Source organism: Cyanistes caeruleus, chromosome 4, assembly GCF_971803275.1.
Source record: "Cyanistes caeruleus chromosome 4, bCyaCae1.hap1.1, whole genome shotgun sequence".
Taxonomy (NCBI): Eukaryota; Metazoa; Chordata; class Aves; order Passeriformes; family Paridae; genus Cyanistes; species Cyanistes caeruleus.
The window spans coordinates 84,301,234-84,322,889 of record NC_141704.1 but is presented as its reverse complement, the minus strand read 5'-3'; the positions used below and the strand labels follow the sequence as shown (position 1 = coordinate 84,322,889).

The 21,656-nt window shown below is 34.4% G+C and overlaps 1 protein-coding gene and 1 long non-coding RNA gene across 2 annotated transcripts; one reads left to right on the top strand and one right to left on the bottom strand.

Moving 5' to 3' along the window:
* The first annotated feature begins 3,162 nt into the window (after positions 1-3,162).
* Positions 3,163-8,228, top strand: LOC147653841 (uncharacterized). The gene is made up of 3 exons (XM_086885593.1): positions 3,163-3,331; positions 3,566-5,403; positions 7,072-8,228. The coding sequence occupies exons 1-2, from the start codon at positions 3,163-3,165 to the stop codon at positions 3,697-3,699; spliced, it is 303 nt and encodes a 100-aa protein (XP_086741719.1). The 3' UTR covers positions 3,700-5,403; positions 7,072-8,228.
* On the bottom strand, positions 3,616-7,144 carry LOC147653842 (uncharacterized). Its single transcript, XR_015285829.1, has 4 exons — positions 7,070-7,144; positions 6,158-6,284; positions 5,413-5,523; positions 3,616-3,706 (listed from the first exon to the last, which is right to left on the bottom strand). It is a non-coding gene; the product is annotated as an uncharacterized LOC147653842 (long non-coding RNA).
* Positions 8,229-21,656: the final 13,428 nt, after the last annotated feature.

The window sequence follows — 21,656 nt, the reverse complement described above, 5'->3', positions numbered from 1 at the left end:
GTTCTGTACATCTGTAGTGGTGCTGAGTTTTCCTTTGGTTAAGGAGACCTTAACCACATTCACTGTGGGGAAAGCTGATGGACTCCTGACTGCAGGGCTGGGGTGATGGTGCTGCCTTCTGCATGCCTTTCCTTTGTGGACACAAACCAGTGCAAAAGCAAGGTCCTGAAGCAACCGGGATCCTCCTGAGAGGGCCACTCCGTTCCAGCAGCAGTGCTGAACACACTCCCCCTCCTCTCCCAGCCCTGGCCAGCGCTACAGCAGGCAGAGGAGGGAGCTGCCTGGGGAAAATGGAATCTTGGCCCTGCTCCACCAGGTACCAACCTCTTCCTCTGCTAGACAATGTGCCTTCACACAAAAGACGAGTCCCCAAAGGATGGGCCTTGCAGGCTCTTGCCTTGGAGTGGGAGCAGCTCCACCCTGCTGTTATTCTGCTGACTGTGTGAGTGTGCTGCCTCTCCCTGATGAATTAATCTTGATCTGCGGTGTCATAAAATACGCTCTTCTGATTTTATTATATTCATCTAAGGTTGTATTTCTTCTTAGCTTTAGATTTCTCGTTAACGTGAGATGAAAGCGGAAATATCTGCTCTGTGTTTTCAAGATGCAGACGGTCCCTGTACAGCTCAGTTTGGGTGTGTGGTTTGCCTCATCTTCTCACAAAAACATGTTGAAAGGGCAGGAATAGTGAATGAGTTATAATAAGCAAACTACTCCATGCTGTGAGAGTAAATTAAAAACTTGCAGTATCTTTGTCTAAATTGCAAACTAACCAGCGAATCTTGTACTTTGGAGACTTGAATTAAGGGCTTTATTCCTCCTGTTATTTAAAATCTGATGATGATTCTGATTTCTCTGCTTTTTCATGTCTGTGAGGAACCAATAAGGCTACCGAGTCACAGACTGAGAAGTAGCTGTAATGATTCAAATGACCTAAGCCTAAGGAGAGAGTACTGAAGTGTTCAAAAGAGAACCCAAACCTTTCCAGCTGATGAGCTCGGAGGAAATATTAGCTGATCATTCCATTGTGGCTCGTTTATTTAAATCAGATCCTGGTGTCTTCTGTAGTGTGGCCAGCACTTGTCAGCAGCCATTTAGTGTGATATATTGGTGTCAAACTTCTTGTCAGGATGTTGGTTGACAGCAGCAGTAAAAACTGTTGAACGCAGCAAAGAGATTTAAAAATGCTCAAGTGTTTTTTAAAATGCTTGTCAGGTACCTTTCTGTGGCTATGTCACACCTAATGGGCTGTAAAGATGTCACTATAAATCAGTGCTGAAAATGGGACTGGGTACTAAATGCAGGGGTATAAGGAAGGGCAGAGAGAAGAGATCCTTGGAAGGCATTTTGGAAAACTGCTGTGAGGCCAGGAGGCCTTCGGTTCATCCCCAGTGATGCCACGGTTGGCTTAGTCCTGCCCAGCAGCGACAATCCAAGTGTTACATGGACAGTTTTTCTCCCAGCTTCTCTGCCCCAGGAGGCCCACTCCCAACAGGAGGAGATGAAAAGAAGCCTGGACTTCTTTTTGAGAAGGAAATTTTAGGAGGCTCTGTGCCAGCTAAATCCCTGGCTCAGCTGAGGGTTCACGGGGCAGCCTGCCTTGGATCAGAACCAGCCAAAACCGAGTCTTCATGCCTAAATATGTCCTGCTTCCTGTAGTTTTTCCCTGCCTTGCTCTTTCTGCTGCACATTTCCTCCCTGTTGTTCATTTTCCAGGGACAAGAATTAGTTCCTTCAGCCAGGCAGACTTGGCCTCTGGCAGCATCCAGTACGTCCACACCAGTGAGGAGGAAAAGCACACGGATGCCTTCACCTTTTCTGTGTCTGATGGGACAAACGAGGTCAGTCCCAGCCTGACTTTTGCCTGAGTGGGCAGATGTGGCTGTTCCTCCTTCTCCTGCTGTGGGATTTCCCACATCGCTCAGGTCAGGGAGGGAGGAAGGCCTGTGCAGGGAACAGGGAGCCACCTGCCCTGTGGGCTCACCAAGAGCTGGGTGCCTGGTTTTCAGCTGCTTGCCAACTGTTGCTGGAGCTCGGCTTTGATCCAGTGCACTGACAGCGTAGTGACGACAGCCAGCCCCTGGAGAAATGCCTTTTTCCTGCTTCCTGAAAGAGAAGAAGTCTAGCTGCACATAGAGGGAGAGGGGCAAAACTGAGTGAGAGAGGGAGGGAAAGTGGATGTCCGTAAATATCACAGAAAGAGGGAGAATTAATGAGTGGGGAGGGATAAAGAAGTGATCTGGGCTTAGCAGCTCAGACAAGGCTGAAATGAAGAGACCCAAACTGGGGATCGCTGTGCTCTTGCGATGAAGTCACACTCTTGGAAGGCTGAATTCGGCAAGGGAAGCTTTTCTTCCTGTCCGAGGTGAGCCAGACATTTGACATCACCATAAACGCCGTGGATGACTCCTTGCCCATCGTGCAAATCTTTGGGATGACAGTTCAGGAAGGGGTGAGAAAAACCATCACGGAGTTTGAGCTCAAAGCGACAGATGCTGACACAGAGGTAAGGCAGGACCACCCCCAGCCTCCTTGCTCCCCTCTTGTGCTGCACATCTGGGCTTGTGTTTAAAGACTTAACGCTGAATTTATGCTCAGCATGGATGGAAATGGCACTTCCTCTTCTTCCTGGGTCTGGCCAGAGGCTGAGCTGTCTAACACTGGCTCTATCTCACTGCTGTTTCCCCTGCAGCAAGAGATCTGGCTGCCTGAGCCAAAATCCTGCCCCCAAGGTTTTTGCCCTGGCAGAAGTGGCAAGGGACACGCTGCCCAGAATGGCTGCAGGACTGGGGGCTGCTCTTGTGTTCGTGGAGCAGGCACAGGGGTGGGTGGGAGCTGTCTCAGACCAGCTGAAGCAGGAATTCAGTAGGATGTGCCTTGTTTTATAGGGAGACACCTACAAAACAAAATCCCTTGGGAGAGGGACAAGGACAGGGCGGGGCTTAGGGGGAACCAGGAATGTTCTGTGCTAACCCTTGTGTTGGGAACACCAACGCAGGGGAGCGGCCTGGCCAGAATCCCTGTCCGGGCCTCCTGAGCTGGAAGGGCAGTGTCCTGAGGTCGTGTCCCCAGCTTTGCCCCTCCATGTCCGGGCACAGGTGGAGTCCCTGACGTTCGGGGTGGTGCAGCCACCCCGGCACGGGCTTATGGAACGCAGCGGCCATGGGCAGCGTCCTCTGCAGGCCACCACCTTCACCATGGATGACTTCACATCTACCAGAAGCGCGGCAGCTACAGGCACCGCGGCGGCAGCGCGCTCAGGGACCGCTTCACCCTCACCGTCTCCGACGGCACCAGCCCCCTCTTCGTGGTGCAGGAGGGAGGGAAGAAGGTCAGGCAGGAGAAGGGATGGGAGAGGGCCTTGGGAGCTCACAGGGATCTGCCTCCTCTCGGGGCAGGGGGGGACTGAGATGCTGACTGAATGTTCTCAGTCACGTCTTTGCTTCTTCCCCTCCCTGCAAACTCTGCCCTTGGTGCCAGCAGAGCCGAAGGGAGCCGAGCTGGTGACGTGGTGGCTGAGGCTCTGACTTGCACAGTAACCCCCGTGTCTCTGAACTGTTGTCAGGTGTGGCCCACATCATGTTTAAGGTGGAGATCGTGTCCAACGAAGACCGGGAGTGGCACGAGTCCTTTTCTCTGGTGCTGGGCCCAGATGATCCTGTGGAAGCAGGACCTAGGGACCTGCTGATTCAAGGCTGAAGTGAACCTTTAAGAAATGAGGAACAGGTTGAGTATGGAATTATCAGAGCGCAGCACAACTCGCTGCCTGTTGAGGAGGGTGAAACAGAGAAACCTTATGAATGTGATTGTTTGGCAGAACATTCTGAAAAAAGAAGGCTAGAATCGAAGTAGAAATGAAAGCCTGCTTTGAGTCATAAGATACAGAGTACTGGTTACTATATGACCAGAGAACAATAGCCAAGCCAGCTAAAGGAAAATCCCTGCTGATAAAACAATGCCCTTCTGCTGACAGAAAGCCCAAAGGCCAAGAAGCAAGGAAAGAACTTGTAAAGCTTGTAGAGCCTCAAATGCAACACTGTATGTAAAGTCTTTAGTGGGTGTATCTCATAGTGATTGGATACTGGGAATTAGAATATTCACTGTAGAAAAAGATACATTGGATTGTGACAAGAACTTTGCTCTCTTAGCTTTTCACTCTTAAACCTCTCTCTCTTAACCTCTCTCGTACCTCTTAACCTCTCTCGTACCTCTTGGCTCTTCTCTCTTACCCCTTTACTCCTCTCTCAGCTCCCCTCTCCCCCTCTCTTACCTCTTCCACTCTTTCCCTCTCTTACTCTTACCCTCTTGGTTTTTCCCCTCTTACCCCTCTCTTGTCTCCCCCCTCTCCTAAGCCTCCCTGGTTTCCCCCGCTCTCCCTCTGTTGCTCTTACTCCCTCCCTCCCCTTTTCCAACCTCTCCTCCCCTGCTCTCCCTGCTCTCCCCCCTCCCCTGGACCACGTGGATGCCGAGGCTGGTGGTGGACAGAGGTGTCCCCTCTCTTTACCCTTATAATAAATTGCTTATACCTGAACAGCTTGACCCTGGAGAAGTCTCTCACCGCAAGCGAGCATTTTACACAGCAATATCTAATCAATGATTTCTAAACATTTATCCAAGCTTAAACAGCTTATTCCTAATTATCACCACCTTTAGAACCAGCGCTCACCTGCCCCTGCAATACACAGGCACAGGGAGGGAGCTGCAGTTATTTACACAACAGAACAAGTAACATACCAAATTAAACACCCAGCACTATACCTCACTTTTGGAAACAAAACCTGGGCACACACTTTAGTGTGCAAAAGCCCTGTAAGAATAAAACCTGCTCTAAATATCTTAGGCATCAAGCCACAGACACGCCTATGAAATTCAGTGCAGCAGTGACAAAAAAAAGGAATTATTTCCTTAACCTGTGAATAATCCCCTCTAAGATTCTGTGATGCAGTTGCCGCTGCACACAGCCACAAGCGGCCATTTTATTAACAGGCAAAAGAACAAAGGCAATCCCAATTTCTCCCTTTTTGTCTGCAAAGAAACAGAGAAGGGAGAGATGCTTCTCAGAGGAGCATGGTAAAAAGACACATGGTGTAGAATATGGAACAGCTGATGGTTCAGCATCTCTTCTACTGCAAGATCTAGAGGATATCTGATGATACCTTGGAGGCCGGAGAGGGAATAGAAAAGAGCTCAACGCTATCTGCTCTTACATTTTAGCACTGTGACCTTTACCTTAACTTACAGTTAAGTGTTTCTAACAGTGTAAATCCCTTTTGTTTTGATTTTAACAGAGTGCAAGAATTCAGTGATGAAGTAACAGTGGCATACAGCCTTTCATTTCCCCTGGTCCTCTCACCCAGCAATGAGGTCTCACAACAACAATACAACAATGAATAGTTATAGAAGGTAACTCACTGTGCTGAAGAGTTCTTCAGAAGGATGGAAGCCACAATTGAGGCAGATCCTTGGACAGACAAGCCAGAGGTGTTTAGGCCTTGTGTTTCCTCATTACCCCAGAACCAGCCCCTAAAGGGGAACACAAAGTTCACAGGCTTGTATTTGGAATTAACGCCATATAAAGAACAAAACATCCTAAAAAAGCTACATATCATACAAATAAACCAGCTACCTTCTTTATGCCGCTTTTCTGTGGAGCCACAACTTCACAGAAGTAGATCTTGTTCTATCAATACAATGTTTTATTATTGATGGGCTTGTTGAAATCAGAGTGAACTCCAAGCACCCAGATATTCACAGAAGACAAACATCTCTCTGAATACAACTGAAAAGGCCAGAAGGGCTGCTCCATTTTACCCCTGATAGCCACGTTTGTCTCTAGAGTACATCAGATGATCAATGCACGGCCTTGAATCTATTTTTTTTCCCCCTGTGTTCCTCCTTTCCATCCTTCTGCGTAGCCTTGTAGCAGATAAATCTGTTCAATAAAGGGCCCAGCTGACTGTGAGCAGAAGGCAAAGCAGAGGATTTGTCAGCATGAAAACCCACACTGCAAAGATGAACGAGCATCAGGGGCAGTTAAAAATCTGCTAGAAATTAGTGCTAATGTCACACTACCCTCTCTTCCCTGTTTTCCATATCCAAAAGGAAAGGAAGTTGTGCATGAGCCAGAAAAGCTAAAAGGGTCGGGCAATGTGCTCACCTGCCATCCCACACAGCTGGGTGTGACTTAATGCACCAAACACAATGGAATTGTAGACAGCTGGGCAATAGACACCACGAAGCACACAGGTTTTCAGTGCTGTCAGCAGCTGCAAGGGGAGGATTGCCTCCGAGAAACATATCAAAACAATGAAAATTTAAAAAAAACAAATTAACATCTATTTCCACCACACATGTTTAAATTTATATACTATATTCATTTATATATGACAAGCAATATATAAAGTATCAAAATATATTATTTTAACATGTATACGTATGTTATTATATATTAAATATATTATATACATTTTAATGATATATATTTATTATATATATAATACATATATTAAATAAATATAAATAATATATATTAAATATAAATCTGTTTGTATATATTGGCATTACTTATATATCTTTACTTTTCTGGTTGCACGTATGTCTATATCTTTATATATTTAATATACATTTCTATGTTTTTATTTTTGTTGTATTTATTTAAAAGCCCCGAAGCTAACCTAATAAAAACCAAACAGTCCCTTTATCTTAAACGGTATTTAAAAATATTTTAATATACAATTTTTATCATATTTATATACCTTGTTGATATACATAACACATAACATATCCTAAAAGATATCATATTACCATCTATACGTACAGAAATCATATTATAGATTATAAATCAATATATATGTATATATTGCTATTACTTATTTTTACACCTACATATATATATATATGTCTATATATATATATTTCTCTATACCTTTATATATTCATTCTTTAAATATTTTATTTATTTGTATTTTTCTTATTTATTTAAAAGCCCTGCCTCTAACTAAATAAAAACCAAGCAGCCCCTTTATCTTCAATATTTTTTAATATCTATTGTGATCATCTTTATACTTACAGGTATATACTCGGTTGCTAACCTGCCCCCGCCCCACCCGCCGCTCTCACTGTTCCGGCACACAGAGCAGCCGCCTCCTCGGGCTGCTTCGGTGCCAGGGCCGGGGAGCGACCGTTCGGTCCCGATGCCATTGGGGTTTCCGCCATTTCCCCGGGCCGTGGGGGAGAGAACGGAGCGAGAGGAGCGGCAGCAACGTACGGGTCGTCACGAGTGCCAGAAGCCCCAGAACACGGCCGCGGCAAGGACCCCGGCAGAGAGAGGCGTCTTCACCGCTGCCTGTCGGTGCCCGACCGGCTCGCGCCTGGCCCGGGCACTGCCGAGCGCACAGCCCGTGTCCGCACGGCCAGAAAAGCCATGGAAAATTGCACCGGAGCGGCGTCGGCGCCGGGGTGTTTGTCAGGCAGTCGAAAGCATGCACCCACTGCCCAGGGTCCTTCCATTTTCCCGCCTTTTTGGCCGCCATCCTTGGAAGGTCAAGCCAGCCACGACCGGGCAGCCATCCTGTGTGTGTCATGACATCACTTCCGCCCTTCCTCGCCACCATCTTTGTTGTGGCTGAAGCCACTTCCGGCTGAGCGGCCAGCTTTGTTATGGCACAATTAAGGCCCCCGCTGCTCTCAGCACGTCTAACTTGTGTGAACGAAAAACCTGCCGACGCCGACCGATTCCGAGCACTCCGCCCGATTTTCCGCCGCCTTTCCCGGGGCGAGGATGATGGCAGCGGGGCTCAGTGGCTCCGTAGCTGGGTGGCGGCCCCGCCTGCGGCGGCAGGCATTGGAGTCAACGCCTCTGCTGGGGTCCTCCCGGCCGGCTCCTGCGGGGTGGGGTCCCGACGCAGCTCCGCTCAGTTCGGCTCTTTCCAGCCCGCTTCGGCTCGGTTCGGGCCCGCACGCTTCGGCTGGGCTCGGCCCCGCCCGGTCCCACCTGGCTAGGAGCACAGCTGCAGTACCGCTCTGTGCCCACAAGGCAACAGCACTGCCGCACAGCTCAGCCTGGGGTGGGCGGGGGGGCGCCCCAGCACGTGCAGAGAAGCGAGGCAAGAAACCACGTGTGCAACCCCCTTCCAAAAACTCCTCTCCAAGGAACTCCCCCAAAAACCCCCGCATCGAAACTTAGCAAGCCCTGCCGCTAACCAAATAAAAAACAAAATACCCCCTCATTTAATTGTATTTAATATTTATTTCTATCATATTGATCTATATTTATACACATAGACATAATGCATAATCAATATAAAAATTAAAATATAAATAATGTAAATATTTATATATATTTATATATAAATATAAAATGAACGTCTATCCACATATTTTTCATATTGAATATTAATCTACTTGTCTAGTTTTAGATTACTTGTATTTATTTGTTTTTATTTCAATTTATATATATATAGCTCCCTATATTTATTTCTTTTTTATAGATGTGTATATTTTCATTTCTATATTAATCATTGAAAAGCCCTGCATCTCAGCCTCTAACCAAATAAAAAACAATTAAACCCTTGTTTTAAATGTTTTTAATATCTATTTCTATAATATTGATCTTTTATATTTGTACACACAGATACAATGCATAACAGATATTAAAGTACATCACCATCTATCCCTATAGTTTTCAAACTAATCATTAATTTACTTGTCCAGATTTGGATTACTGGTATTTATATCTTCTTTTATGGCTCCATCTATCTATCTATCTATCTATCTATCTATCTATCTATCTATCTATCTATCTATCTATCTATCTATCTATCTATCCCCCTATCTATCTCCCTATCTCTATATCTCCCTATCTATATATCTCCCTATCTATCACCCTATATACATTTCTTTATTATAGATGTGTATATTTTCATTTCTATATTAATCATTTAAAAGCCCTGCCTCTAAGCCACTAACCAAATAAAAAACAATTAAACCCTTGTTTTACATGTTTTTAATATCTATTTCTATAATATTGATCTTTTATATTTGTACACACAGACACAATGCATAACAGATATTAAAGTACATCACCATCTATTCCTATAGTTTTCATGCTGATCATTAATTTACTTGTCCAGATTTGGATTACTGGAATTCATTTCTTCTTTTATGGCTCTATCTATCTATCTATCTATCTATCTATCTATCTCACTACATATATTTCTTTCTTATAGATGTGTATATTTTCATTTCTATATTATTCATTTGAATGCCATGCCTTTAATTAAATAAAAAAAGAAAAGCCCCTTGTATAAAAAAATTAATATATTTTCCTATAATATTGACCTTCTATATTTATACACACAGATATAATGCATAACAGATATTAAAGCACATTACCATCTATCAATATAGTTTTCATACTGATCATTAATTTACTTGTCCAGATTTGGATTACTGGTATTCATTTCTTCTTTTATGGCTCTATCTATCTATCTATCTATCTATCTATCTATCTATCTATCTATCTATATATCTCCCTATATTTATTTCTCTATTATAGATGTGTATATTTTCATTTCTATATTATTCATTTAAATGCCATGCCTGTAACCAAATAAAAACCAGTAATTCCCTTGATTGAAAGATTTATAATATCTATTTCTATAATATTGATTTTCTTTATTTATACACACAGAGATATAATGCACAACAGATATTAAAATACATTACCATCTATCCGTATATTTTTCATATTGAATATTAACCAGCTTATCTAGGTATAGATAATTTGTGTTTATTTCTTATTTATGGCTATATCTCTCTTTCTCTCTCTCTATCTCTCTATCTCTATCTCTCTATCTCTATCTATCTATCTATCTATCTATCTATCTATCTATCTATCTATCTATCTATCTATCTATCTATGTATCTCCCTATCAATATATCTCTCTATCACCCTATATACGTTTCTTTATTATAGATGTGTATATTTTCATTTCTATATTAATCATTTAAAAGCCCTGCCTCTAAGCCTCTAACCAAATAAAAAACAATTAAACCCTTGTTTTAAATGTTTTTAATATCTATTTCTATAATATTGATCTTTTATATTTGTACACACAGACACAATGCATAACAGATATTAAAGTACATCACCATCTATCCCTATAGTTTTCATACTGATCATTAATTTACTTGTCCAGATTTAGATTACTGGTATTTATTTCTTCTGTTATGGCTCTATCCATCTATCTATCTATCTATCTATCTATCTATCTATCTATCTATCTATCTCACTACATATATTTCTTTCTTATAGATGTGTATATTTTCATTTCTATATGATTCATTCAAATGCCATGCCTTTAATTAAATAAAAAAAGAAAAGCCCCTTGTATAAAAAAATTAATATATTTTCCTATAATATTGACCTTCTATATTTATACACACAGATATAATGCATAACAGATATTAAAGCACATTACCATCTATCTATATAGTTTTCATACTGATCATTAATTAACTTGTCCAGATTTGGATTACTGGTATTCATTTCTTCTTTTATGGCTCTATCTATCTATCTATCTATCTATCTATCTATCTATCTATCTATCTATCTATCTCTCTATCTCCCTATATTTATTTCTTTATTATAGATGTGTATATTTTCATTTCTATATTATTCATTTAAATGCCATGCCTGTAACCAAATAAAAACCAGTAATTCCCTTGATTGAAAGATTTATAATATCTATTTCTATAATATTGATTTTCTTTATTTATACACACAGGGATATAATGCACAACAGATATTAAAATACATTACCATCTATCCGTATATTTTTCATATTGAATATTAACCAGCTTATCTAGATATAGATAATTTGTGTTTATTTCTTATTTATGGCTATATCTCTCTATCTCTCTATCTCTCTATCTCTCTGTCTATCTATCTATCTATCTATCTATCTATCTATCTATCTATCTATCTATCTATGTATCTCCCTATCAATATATCTCTCTATCACCCTATATACGTTTCTTTATTATAGATGTGTATATTTTCATTTCTATATTAATCATTTAAAAGCCCTGCCTCTAAGCCTCTAACCAAATAAAAAACAATTAAACCCTTGTTTTAAATGTTTTTAATATCTATTTCTATAATATTGATCTTTTATATTTGTACACACAGACACAATGCATAACAGATATTAAAGTACATCACCATCTATCCCTATAGTTTTCATACTGATCATTAATTTACTTGTCCAGATTTGGATTACTGGAATTCATTTCTTCTTTTATGGCTCTATCTATCTATCTATCTATCTATCTATCTATCTATCTATCTATCTCACTACATACATTTCTTTCTTATAGATGTGTATATTTTCATTTCTATATTATTCATTCAAATGCCATGCCTTTAATTAAATAAAAAAAGAAAAGCCCCTAGTATAAAAAAATTAATATATTTTCCTATAATATTGACCTTCTATATTTATACACACAGATATAATGCATAACAGATATTAAAGCACATTACCATCTATCTATATAGTTTTCATACTGATCATTAATTTACTTGTCCAGATTTGGATTACTGGAATTCATTTCTTCTTTTATGGCTCTATCTATCTATCTATCTATCTATCTATCTATCTATCTATCTATCTATCTATCTATCTATCTATCTATCTATCTATTTATCTATCTATCTATCTATCTATCTATCTATCTATCTATCTATCTATCTATTTATCCCCCTATCTATCTCCCTATCTATATATCTCCCTATCTATATATCTCCCTATCACCCTATATACATTTCTTTATTATAGATGTGTATATTTTCATTTCTATATTAATCATTTAAAAGCCCTGCCTCTAAGCCGCTAACCAAATAAAAAACAATTAAACCCTTGTTTTAAATGTTTTTAATATCTACTTCTATAATATTGATCTTTTATATTTGTACACACAGACACAATGCATAACAGATATTAAAGTACATCACCATCTATCCCTATAGTTTTCATACTGATCATTAATTTACTTGTCCAGATTTAGATTACTGGTATTTATTTCTTCTTTTATGGCTTTATCTATCCATCTATCTATCTATCTATCTATCTATCTATCTATCTATCTATCTATCTATCTATATATCTCCCTATATTTATTTCTTTATTATAGATGTGTATATTTTCATTTCTATATTATTCATTTAAATGCCATGCCTGTAACCAAATAAAAACCAGTAATTCCCTTGATTGAAAGATTTATAATATCTATTTCTATAATATTGATTTTCTTTATTTATACACACAGAGATATAATGCACAACAGATGTTAAAATACATTACCATCTATCCGTATATTTTTCATATTGAATATTAACCAGCTTATCTAGGTATAGATAATTTGTGTTTATTTCTTATTTATGGCTATATCTCTCTTTCTCTCTCTCTATCTCTCTATCTCTATCTCTCTATCTCTATCTATCTATCTATCTATCTATCTATCTATCTATCTATCTATCTATCTATGTATCTCCCTATCAATATATCTCTCTATCACCCTATATACGTTTCTTTATTATAGATGTGTATATTTTCATTTCTATATTAATCATTTAAAAGCCCTGCCTCTAAGCCTCTAACCAAATAAAAAACAATTAAACCCTTGTTTTAAATGTTTTTAATATCTATTTCTATAATATTGATCTTTTATATTTGTACACACAGACACAATGCATAACAGATATTAAAGTACATCACCATCTATCCCTATAGTTTTCATACTGATCATTAATTTACTTGTCCAGATTTAGATTACTGGTATTTATTTCTTCTGTTATGGCTCTATCCATCTATCTATCTATCTATCTATCTATCTATCTATCTATCTATCTATCTATCTCACTACATATATTTCTTTCTTATAGATGTGTATATTTTCATTTCTATATGATTCATTCAAATGCCATGCCTTTAATTAAATAAAAAAAGAAAAGCCCCTAGTATAAAAAAATTAATATATTTTCCTATAATATTGACCTTCTATATTTATACACACAGATATAATGCATAACAGATATTAAAGCACATTACCATCTATCTATATAGTTTTCATACTGATCATTAATTTACTTGTCCAGATTTGGATTACTGGAATTCATTTCTTCTTTTATGGCTCTATCTATCTATCTATCTATCTATCTATCTATCTATCTATCTATCTATCTATCTATCTATCTATCTATCTATCTATCTATCTATCTATCTATCTATTTATCTATCTATCTATCTATCTATCTATCTATCTATCTATCTATCTATCTATCTATTTATCCCCCTATCTATCTCCCTATCTATATATCTCCCTATCTATATATCTCCCTATCACCCTATATACATTTCTTTATTATAGATGTGTATATTTTCATTTCTATATTAATCATTTAAAAGCCCTGCCTCTAAGCCTCTAACCAAATAAAAAACAATTAAACCCTTGTTTTACATGTTTTTAATATCTATTTCTATAATATTGATCTTTTATATTTGTACACACAGACACAATGCATAACAGATATTAAAGTACATCACCATCTATTCCTATAGTTTTCATGCTGATCATTAATTTACTTGTCCAGATTTGGATTACTGGAATTCATTTCTTCTTTTATGGCTCTATCTATCTATCTATCTATCTATCTATCTATCTATCTATCTATCTATCTATCTATCTATCTATCCCCCTATCTATCTCCCTATCTCTATATCTCCCTATCTATATATCTCCCTATCTATCACCCTATATACATTTCTTTCTTATAGATGTGTATATTTTCATTTCTATATTATTCATTTAAATGCCATGCCTGTAACCAAATAATAACCAGTAATTCCCTTGATTGAAAGATTTATAATATCTATTTCTATAATATTGATTTTCTTTATTTATACACACAGAGATATAATGCACAACAGATATTAAAATACATTACCATCTATCCGTATATTTTTCATATTGAATATTAACCAGCTTGTCTAGATATAGATAATTTGTGTTTATTTCTTATTTATGGCTATATCTCTCTATCTCTCTATCACTCTATCTCTCTGTCTATCTATCTATCTATCTATCTATCTATCTATCTATCTATCTATCTATCTATGTAGCGCCCTATCTATATATCTCTCTATCACCCTATATACGTTTCTTTATTATAGATGTGTATATTTTCATTTCTATATTAATAATTTAAAAGCCCTGCCTCTAAGCCACTAACCAAATAAAAAACAATTAAACCCTTGTTTTACATGTTTTTAATATCTATTTCTATAATATTAATCTTTTATATTTGTACACACAGACACAATGCATAACAGATATTAAAGTACATCACCATCTATCCCTATAGTTTTCATACTGATCATTAATTTACTTGTCCAGATTTGGATTACTGGAATTCATTTCTTCTTTTATGGCTCTATCTATCTATCTATCTATCTATCTATCTATCTATCTCACTACATATATTTCTTTCTTATAGATGTGTATATTTTCATTTCTATATTATTCATTTGAATGCCATGCCTTTAATTAAATAAAAAAAGAAAAGCCCCTAGTATAAAAAAATTAATATATTTTCCTATAATATTGACCTTCTATATTTATACACACAGATATAATGCATAACAGATATTAAAGCACATTACCATCTATCTATATAGTTTTCATACTGATCATTAATTTACTTGTCCAGATTTGGATTACTGGTATTCATTTCTTCTTTTATGGCTCTATCTATCTATCTATCTATCTATCTATCTATCTATCTATCTATCTATCTATCTATCTATCTATCTATATATCTCCCTATATTTATTTCTCTATTATAGATGTGTATATTTTCATTTCTATATTATTCATTTAAATGCCATGCCTGTAACCAAATAAAAACCAGTAATTCCCTTGATTGAAAGATTTATAATATCTATTTCTATAATATTGATTTTCTTTATTTATACACACAGAGATATAATGCACAACAGATATTAAAATACATTACCATCTATCCGTATATTTTTCATATTGAATATTAACCAGCTTGTCTAGGTATAGATAATTTGTGTTTATTTCTTATTTATGGCTATATCTCTCTATCTCTCTCTCTATCTCTCTCTCTATCTCTCTATCTCTATCTATCTATCTATCTATCTATCTATCTATCTATCTATCTATCTATGTATCTCCCTATCAATATATCTCTCTATCACCCTATATACGTTTCTTTATTATAGATGTGTATATTTTCATTTCTATATTAATCATTTAAAAGCCCTGCCTCTAAGCCTCTAACCAAATAAAAAACAATTAAACCCTTGTTTTAAATGTTTTTAATATCTATTTCTATAATATTGATCTTTTATATTTGTACACACAGACACAATGCATAACAGATATTAAAGTACATCACCATCTATCCCTATAGTTTTCATACTGATCATTAATTTACTTGTCCAGATTTAGATTACTGGTATTTATTTCTTCTGTTATGGCTCTATCCATCTATCTATCTATCTATCTATCTATCTATCTATCTATCTATCTATCTCACTACATATATTTCTTTCTTATAGATGTGTATATTTTCATTTCTATATGATTCATTCAAATGCCATGCCTTTAATTAAATAAAAAAAGAAAAGCCCCTTGTATAAAAAAATTAATATATTTTCCTATAATATTGACCTTCTATATTTATACACACAGATATAATGCATAACAGATATTAAAGCACATTACCATCTATCTATATAGTTTTCATACTGATCATTAATTAACTTGTCCAGATTTGGATTACTGGTATTCATTTCTTCTTTTATGGCTCTATCTATCTATCTATCTATCTATCTATCTATCTATCTATCTATCTATCTATCTCTCTATCTCCCTATATTTATTTCTTTATTATAGATGTGTATATTTTCATTTCTATATTATTCATTTAAATGCCATGCCTGTAACCAAATAAAAACCAGTAATTCCCTTGATTGAAAGATTTATAATATCTATTTCTATAATATTGATTTTCTTTATTTATACACACAGGGATATAATGCACAACAGATATTAAAATACATTACCATCTATCCGTATATTTTTCATATTGAATATTAACCAGCTTATCTAGATATAGATAATTTGTGTTTATTTCTTATTTATGGCTATATCTCTCTATCTCTCTATCTCTCTATCTCTCTGTCTATCTATCTATCTATCTATCTATCTATCTATCTATCTATCTATGTATCTCCCTATCAATATATCTCTCTATCACCCTATATACGTTTCTTTATTATAGATGTGTATATTTTCATTTCTATATTAATCATTGAAAAGCCCTGCCTCTAAGCCTCTAACCAAATAAAAAACAATTAAACCCTTGTTTTAAATGTTTTTAATATCTATTTCTATAATATTGATCTTTTATATTTGTACACACAGACACAATGCATAACAGATATTAAAGTACATCACCATCTATCCCTATAGTTTTCATACTGATCATTAATTTACTTGTCCAGATTTGGATTACTGGAATTCATTTCTTCTTTTATGGCTCTATCTATCTATCTATCTATCTATCTATCTATCTATCTATCTATCTCACTACATACATTTCTTTCTTATAGATGTGTATATTTTCATTTCTATATTATTCATTTAAATGCCATGCCTTTAATTAAATAAAAAAAGAAAAGCCCCTAGTATAAAAAAAGTAATATATTTTCCTATAATATTGACCTTCTATATTTATACACACAGATATAATGCATAACAGATATTAAAGCACATTACCATCTATCTATATAGTTTTCATACTGATCATTAATTTACTTGTCCAGATTTGGATTACTGGAATTCATTTCTTCTTTTATGGCTCTATCTATCTATCTATCTATCTATCTATCTATCTATCTATCTATCTATCTATCTATCTATCTATCTATCTATCTATCTATTTATCCCCCTATCTATCTCCCTATCTATATATCTCCCTATCTATATATCTCCCTATCTATCACCCTATATACATTTCTTTATTATAGATGTGTATATTTTCATTTCTATATTAATCATTTAAAAGCCCTGCCTCTAAGCCTCTAACCAAATAAAAAACAATTAAACCCTTGTTTTACATGTTTTTAATATCTATTTCTATAATATTGATCTTTTATATTTGTACACACAGACACAATGCATAACAGATATTAAAGTACATCACCATCTATCCCTATAGTTTTCATGCTGATCATTAATTTACTTGTCCAGATTTGGATTACTGGAATTCATTTCTTCTTTTATGGCTCTATCTATCTATCTATCTATCTATCTATCTATCTATCTATCTATCTATATTTCTTTCTTATAGATGTGCATATTTTCATTTCTATATTATTCATTTAAATGCCATGCCTTTAATTAAATAAAAAAAGAAAAGCCCCTTGTATAAAAAAATTAATATATTTTCCTATAATATTGACCTTCTATATTTATACACACAGATATAATGCATAACAGATATTAAAGCACATTACCATCTATCTATATAGTTTTCATACTGATCATTAATTAACTTGTCCAGATTTGGATTACTGGTATTCATTTCTTCTTTTATGGCTCTATCTATCTATCTATCTATCTATCTATCTATCTATCTATCTATCTATCTATCTATATATCTCCCTATATTTATTTCTTTATTATAGATGTTTATATTTTCATTTCTATATTATTCATTTAAATGCCATGCCTGTAACCAAATAAAAGCCAGTAATTCCCTTGATTGAAAGATTTATAATATCTATTTCTATAATATTGATTTTCTTTATTTATACACACAGAGATATAATGCACAACAGATATTAAAATACATTACCATCTATCCGTATATTTTTCATATTGAATATTAACCAGCTTGTCTAGGTATGGATAATTTGTGTTTATTTCTTATTTATGGCTATATCTCTCTATCTCTCTCTCTATCTCTCTATCTCTATCTATCTATCTATCTATCTATCTATCTATCTATCTATCTATCTATCTATGTATCTCCCTATCAATATATCTCTCTATCACCCTATATACGTTTCTTTATTATAGATGTGTATATTTTCATTTCTATATTAATCATTTAAAAGCCCTGCCTCTAAGCCTCTAACCAAATAAAAAACAATTAAACCCTTGTTTTAAATGTTTTTAATATCTATTTCTATAATATTGATCTTTTATATTTGTACACACAGACACAATGCATAACAGATATTAAAGTACATCACCATCTATCCCTATAGTTTTCATACTGATCATTAATTTACTTGTCCAGATTTAGATTACTGGTATTTATTTCTTCTTTTATGGCTCTATCCATCTATCTATCTATCTATCTATCTATCTATCTATCTATCTATCTATCTCACTACATATATTTCTTTCTTATAGATGTGTATATTTTCATTTCTATATGATTCATTCAAATGCCATGCCTTTAATTAAATAAAAAAAGAAAAGCCCCTTGTATAAAAAAATTAATATATTTTCCTATAATATTGACCTTCTATATTTATACACACAGATATAATGCATAACAGATATTAAAGCACATTACCATCTATCTATATAGTTTTCATACTGATCATTAATTAACTTGTCCAGATTTGGATTACTGGTATTCATTTCTTCTTTTATGGCTCTATCTATCTATCTATCTATCTATCTATCTATCTATCTATCTATCTCTCTATCTCCCTACATTTATTTCTTTATTATAGATGTGTATATTTTCATTTCTATATTATTCATTTAAATGCCATGCCTGTAACCAAATAAAAACCAGTAATTCCCTTGATTGAAAGATTTATAATATCTATTTCTATAATATTGATTTTCTTTATTTATACACACAGGGATATAATGCACAACAGATATTAAAATACATTACCATCTATCCGTATATTTTTCATATTGAATATTAACCAGCTTATCTAGATATAGATAATTTGTGTTTATTTCTTATTTATGGCTATATCTCTCTATCTCTCTATCTCTCTATCTCTCTGTCTATCTATCTATCTATCTATCTATCTATCTATCTATCTATCTATGTATCTCCCTATCAATATATCTCTCTATCACCCTATATACGTTTCTTTATTATAGATGTGTATATTTTCATTTCTATATTAATCATTTAAAAGCCCTGCCTCTAAGCCTCTAATCAAATAAAAAACAATTAAACCCTTGTTTTAAATGTTTTTAATATCTATTTCTATAATATTGATCTTTTATATTTGTACACACAGACACAATGCATAACAGATATTAAAGTACATCACCATCTATACCTATAGTTTTCATACTGATCATTAATTTACTTGTCCAGATTTGGATTACTGGAATTCATTTCTTCTTTTATGGCTCTATCTATCTATCTATCTATCTATCTATCTATCTATCTATCTCACTACATACATTTCTTTCTTATAGATGTGTATATTTTCATTTCTATATTATTCATTTAAATGCCATGCCTTTAATTAAATAAAAAAAGAAAAGCCCCTAGTATAAAAAAAGTAATATATTTTCCTATAATATTGACCTTCTATATTTATACACACAGATATAATGCATAACAGATATTAAAGCACATTACCATCTATCTATATAGTTTTCATACTGATCATTAATTTACTTGTCCAGATTTGGATTACTGGTATTCATTTCTTCTTTTATGGCTCTATCTATCTATCTATCTATCTATCTATCTATCTATCTATCTATCTATCTATATATCTCCCTATATTTATTTCTTTATTATAGATGTTTATATTTTCATTTCTATATTATTCATTTAAATGCCATGCCTGTAACCAAATAAAAGCCAGTAATTCCCTTGATTGAAAGATTTATAATATCTATTTCTATAATATTGATTTTCTTTATTTATACACACAGAGATATAATGCACAACAGATATTAAAATACATTACCATCTATCCGTATATTTTTCATATTGAATATTAACCAGCTTGTCTAGGTATGGATAATTTGTGTTTATTTCTTATTTATGGCTATATCTCTCTATCTCTCTCTCTATCTCTCTATCTCTATCTATCTATCTATCTATCTATCTATCTATCTATCTATCTATCTATCTATCTATGTATCTCCCTATCAATATATCTCTCTATCACCCTATATACGTTTCTTTATTATAGATGTGTATATTTTCATTTCTATATTAATCATTTAAAAGCCCTGCCTCTAAGCCTCTAACCAAATAAAAAACAATTAAACCCTTGTTTTAAATGTTTTTAATATCTATTTCTATAATATTGATCTTTTATATTTGTACACACAGACACAATGCATAACAGATATTAAAGTACATCACCATCTATCCCTATAGTTTTCATACTGATCATTAATTTACTTGTCCAGATTTAGATTACTGGTATTTATTTCTTCTTTTATGGCTCTATCCATCTATCTATCTATCTATCTATCTATCTATCTATCTATCTCACTACATATATTTCTTTCTTATAGATGTGTATATTTTCATTTCTATATGATTCATTCAAATGCCATGCCTTTAATTAAATAAAAAAAGAAAAGCCCCTTGTATAAAAAAATTAATATATTTTCCTATAATATTGACCTTCTATATTTATACACACAGATATAATGCATAACAGATATTAAAGCACATTACCATCTATCTATATAGTTTTCATACTGATCATTAATTAACTTGTCCAGATTTGGATTACTGGTATTCATTTCTTCTTTTATGGCTCTATCTATCTATCTATCTATCTATCTATCTATCTATCTATCTATCTATCTATCTATCTCTCTATCTCCCTACATTTATTTCTTTATTATAGATGTGTATATTTTCATTTCTATATTATTCATTTAAATGCCATGCCTGTAACCAAATAAAAACCAGTAATTCCCTTGATTGAAAGATTTATAATATCTATTTCTATAATATTGATTTTCTTTATTTATACACACAGGGATATAATGCACAACAGATATTAAAATACATTACCATCTATCCGTATATTTTTCATATTGAATATTAACCAGCTTATCTAGATATAGATAATTTGTGTTTATTTCTTATTTATGGCTATATCTCTCTATCTCTCTATCTCTCTATCTCTCTGTCTATCTATCTATCTATCTATCTATCTATCTATCTATCTATCTATCTATGTATCTCCCTATCAATATATCTCTCTATCACCCTATATACGTTTCTTTATTATAGATGTGTATATTTTCATTTCTATATTAATCATTTAAAAGCCCTGCCTCTAAGCCTCTAACCAAATAAAAAACAATTAAACCCTTGTTTTAAATGTTTTTAATATCTATTTCTATAATATTGATCTTTTATATTTGTACACACAGACACAATGCATAACAGATATTAAAGTACATCACCATCTATACCTATAGTTTTCATACTGATCATTAATTTACTTGTCCAGATTTGGATTACTGGAATTCATTTCTTCTTTTATGGCTCTATCTATCTATCTATCTATCTATCTATCTATCTATCTATCTAT

What these genes read in the sequence shown, in the direction of transcription:
- LOC147653841 (XM_086885593.1), top strand. Translation starts at nt 3,163, where the DNA reads ATGGGCAGCGTCCTCTGCAGGCCACCACCTTCACCATGGATGACTTCA. An exon ending in TGCAGGAGGGAGGGAAGAAG is followed by an intron (nt 3,332 to 3,565) that starts GTCAGGCAGGAG and finishes AACTGTTGTCAG; the next exon opens with GTGTGGCCCACATCATGTTT.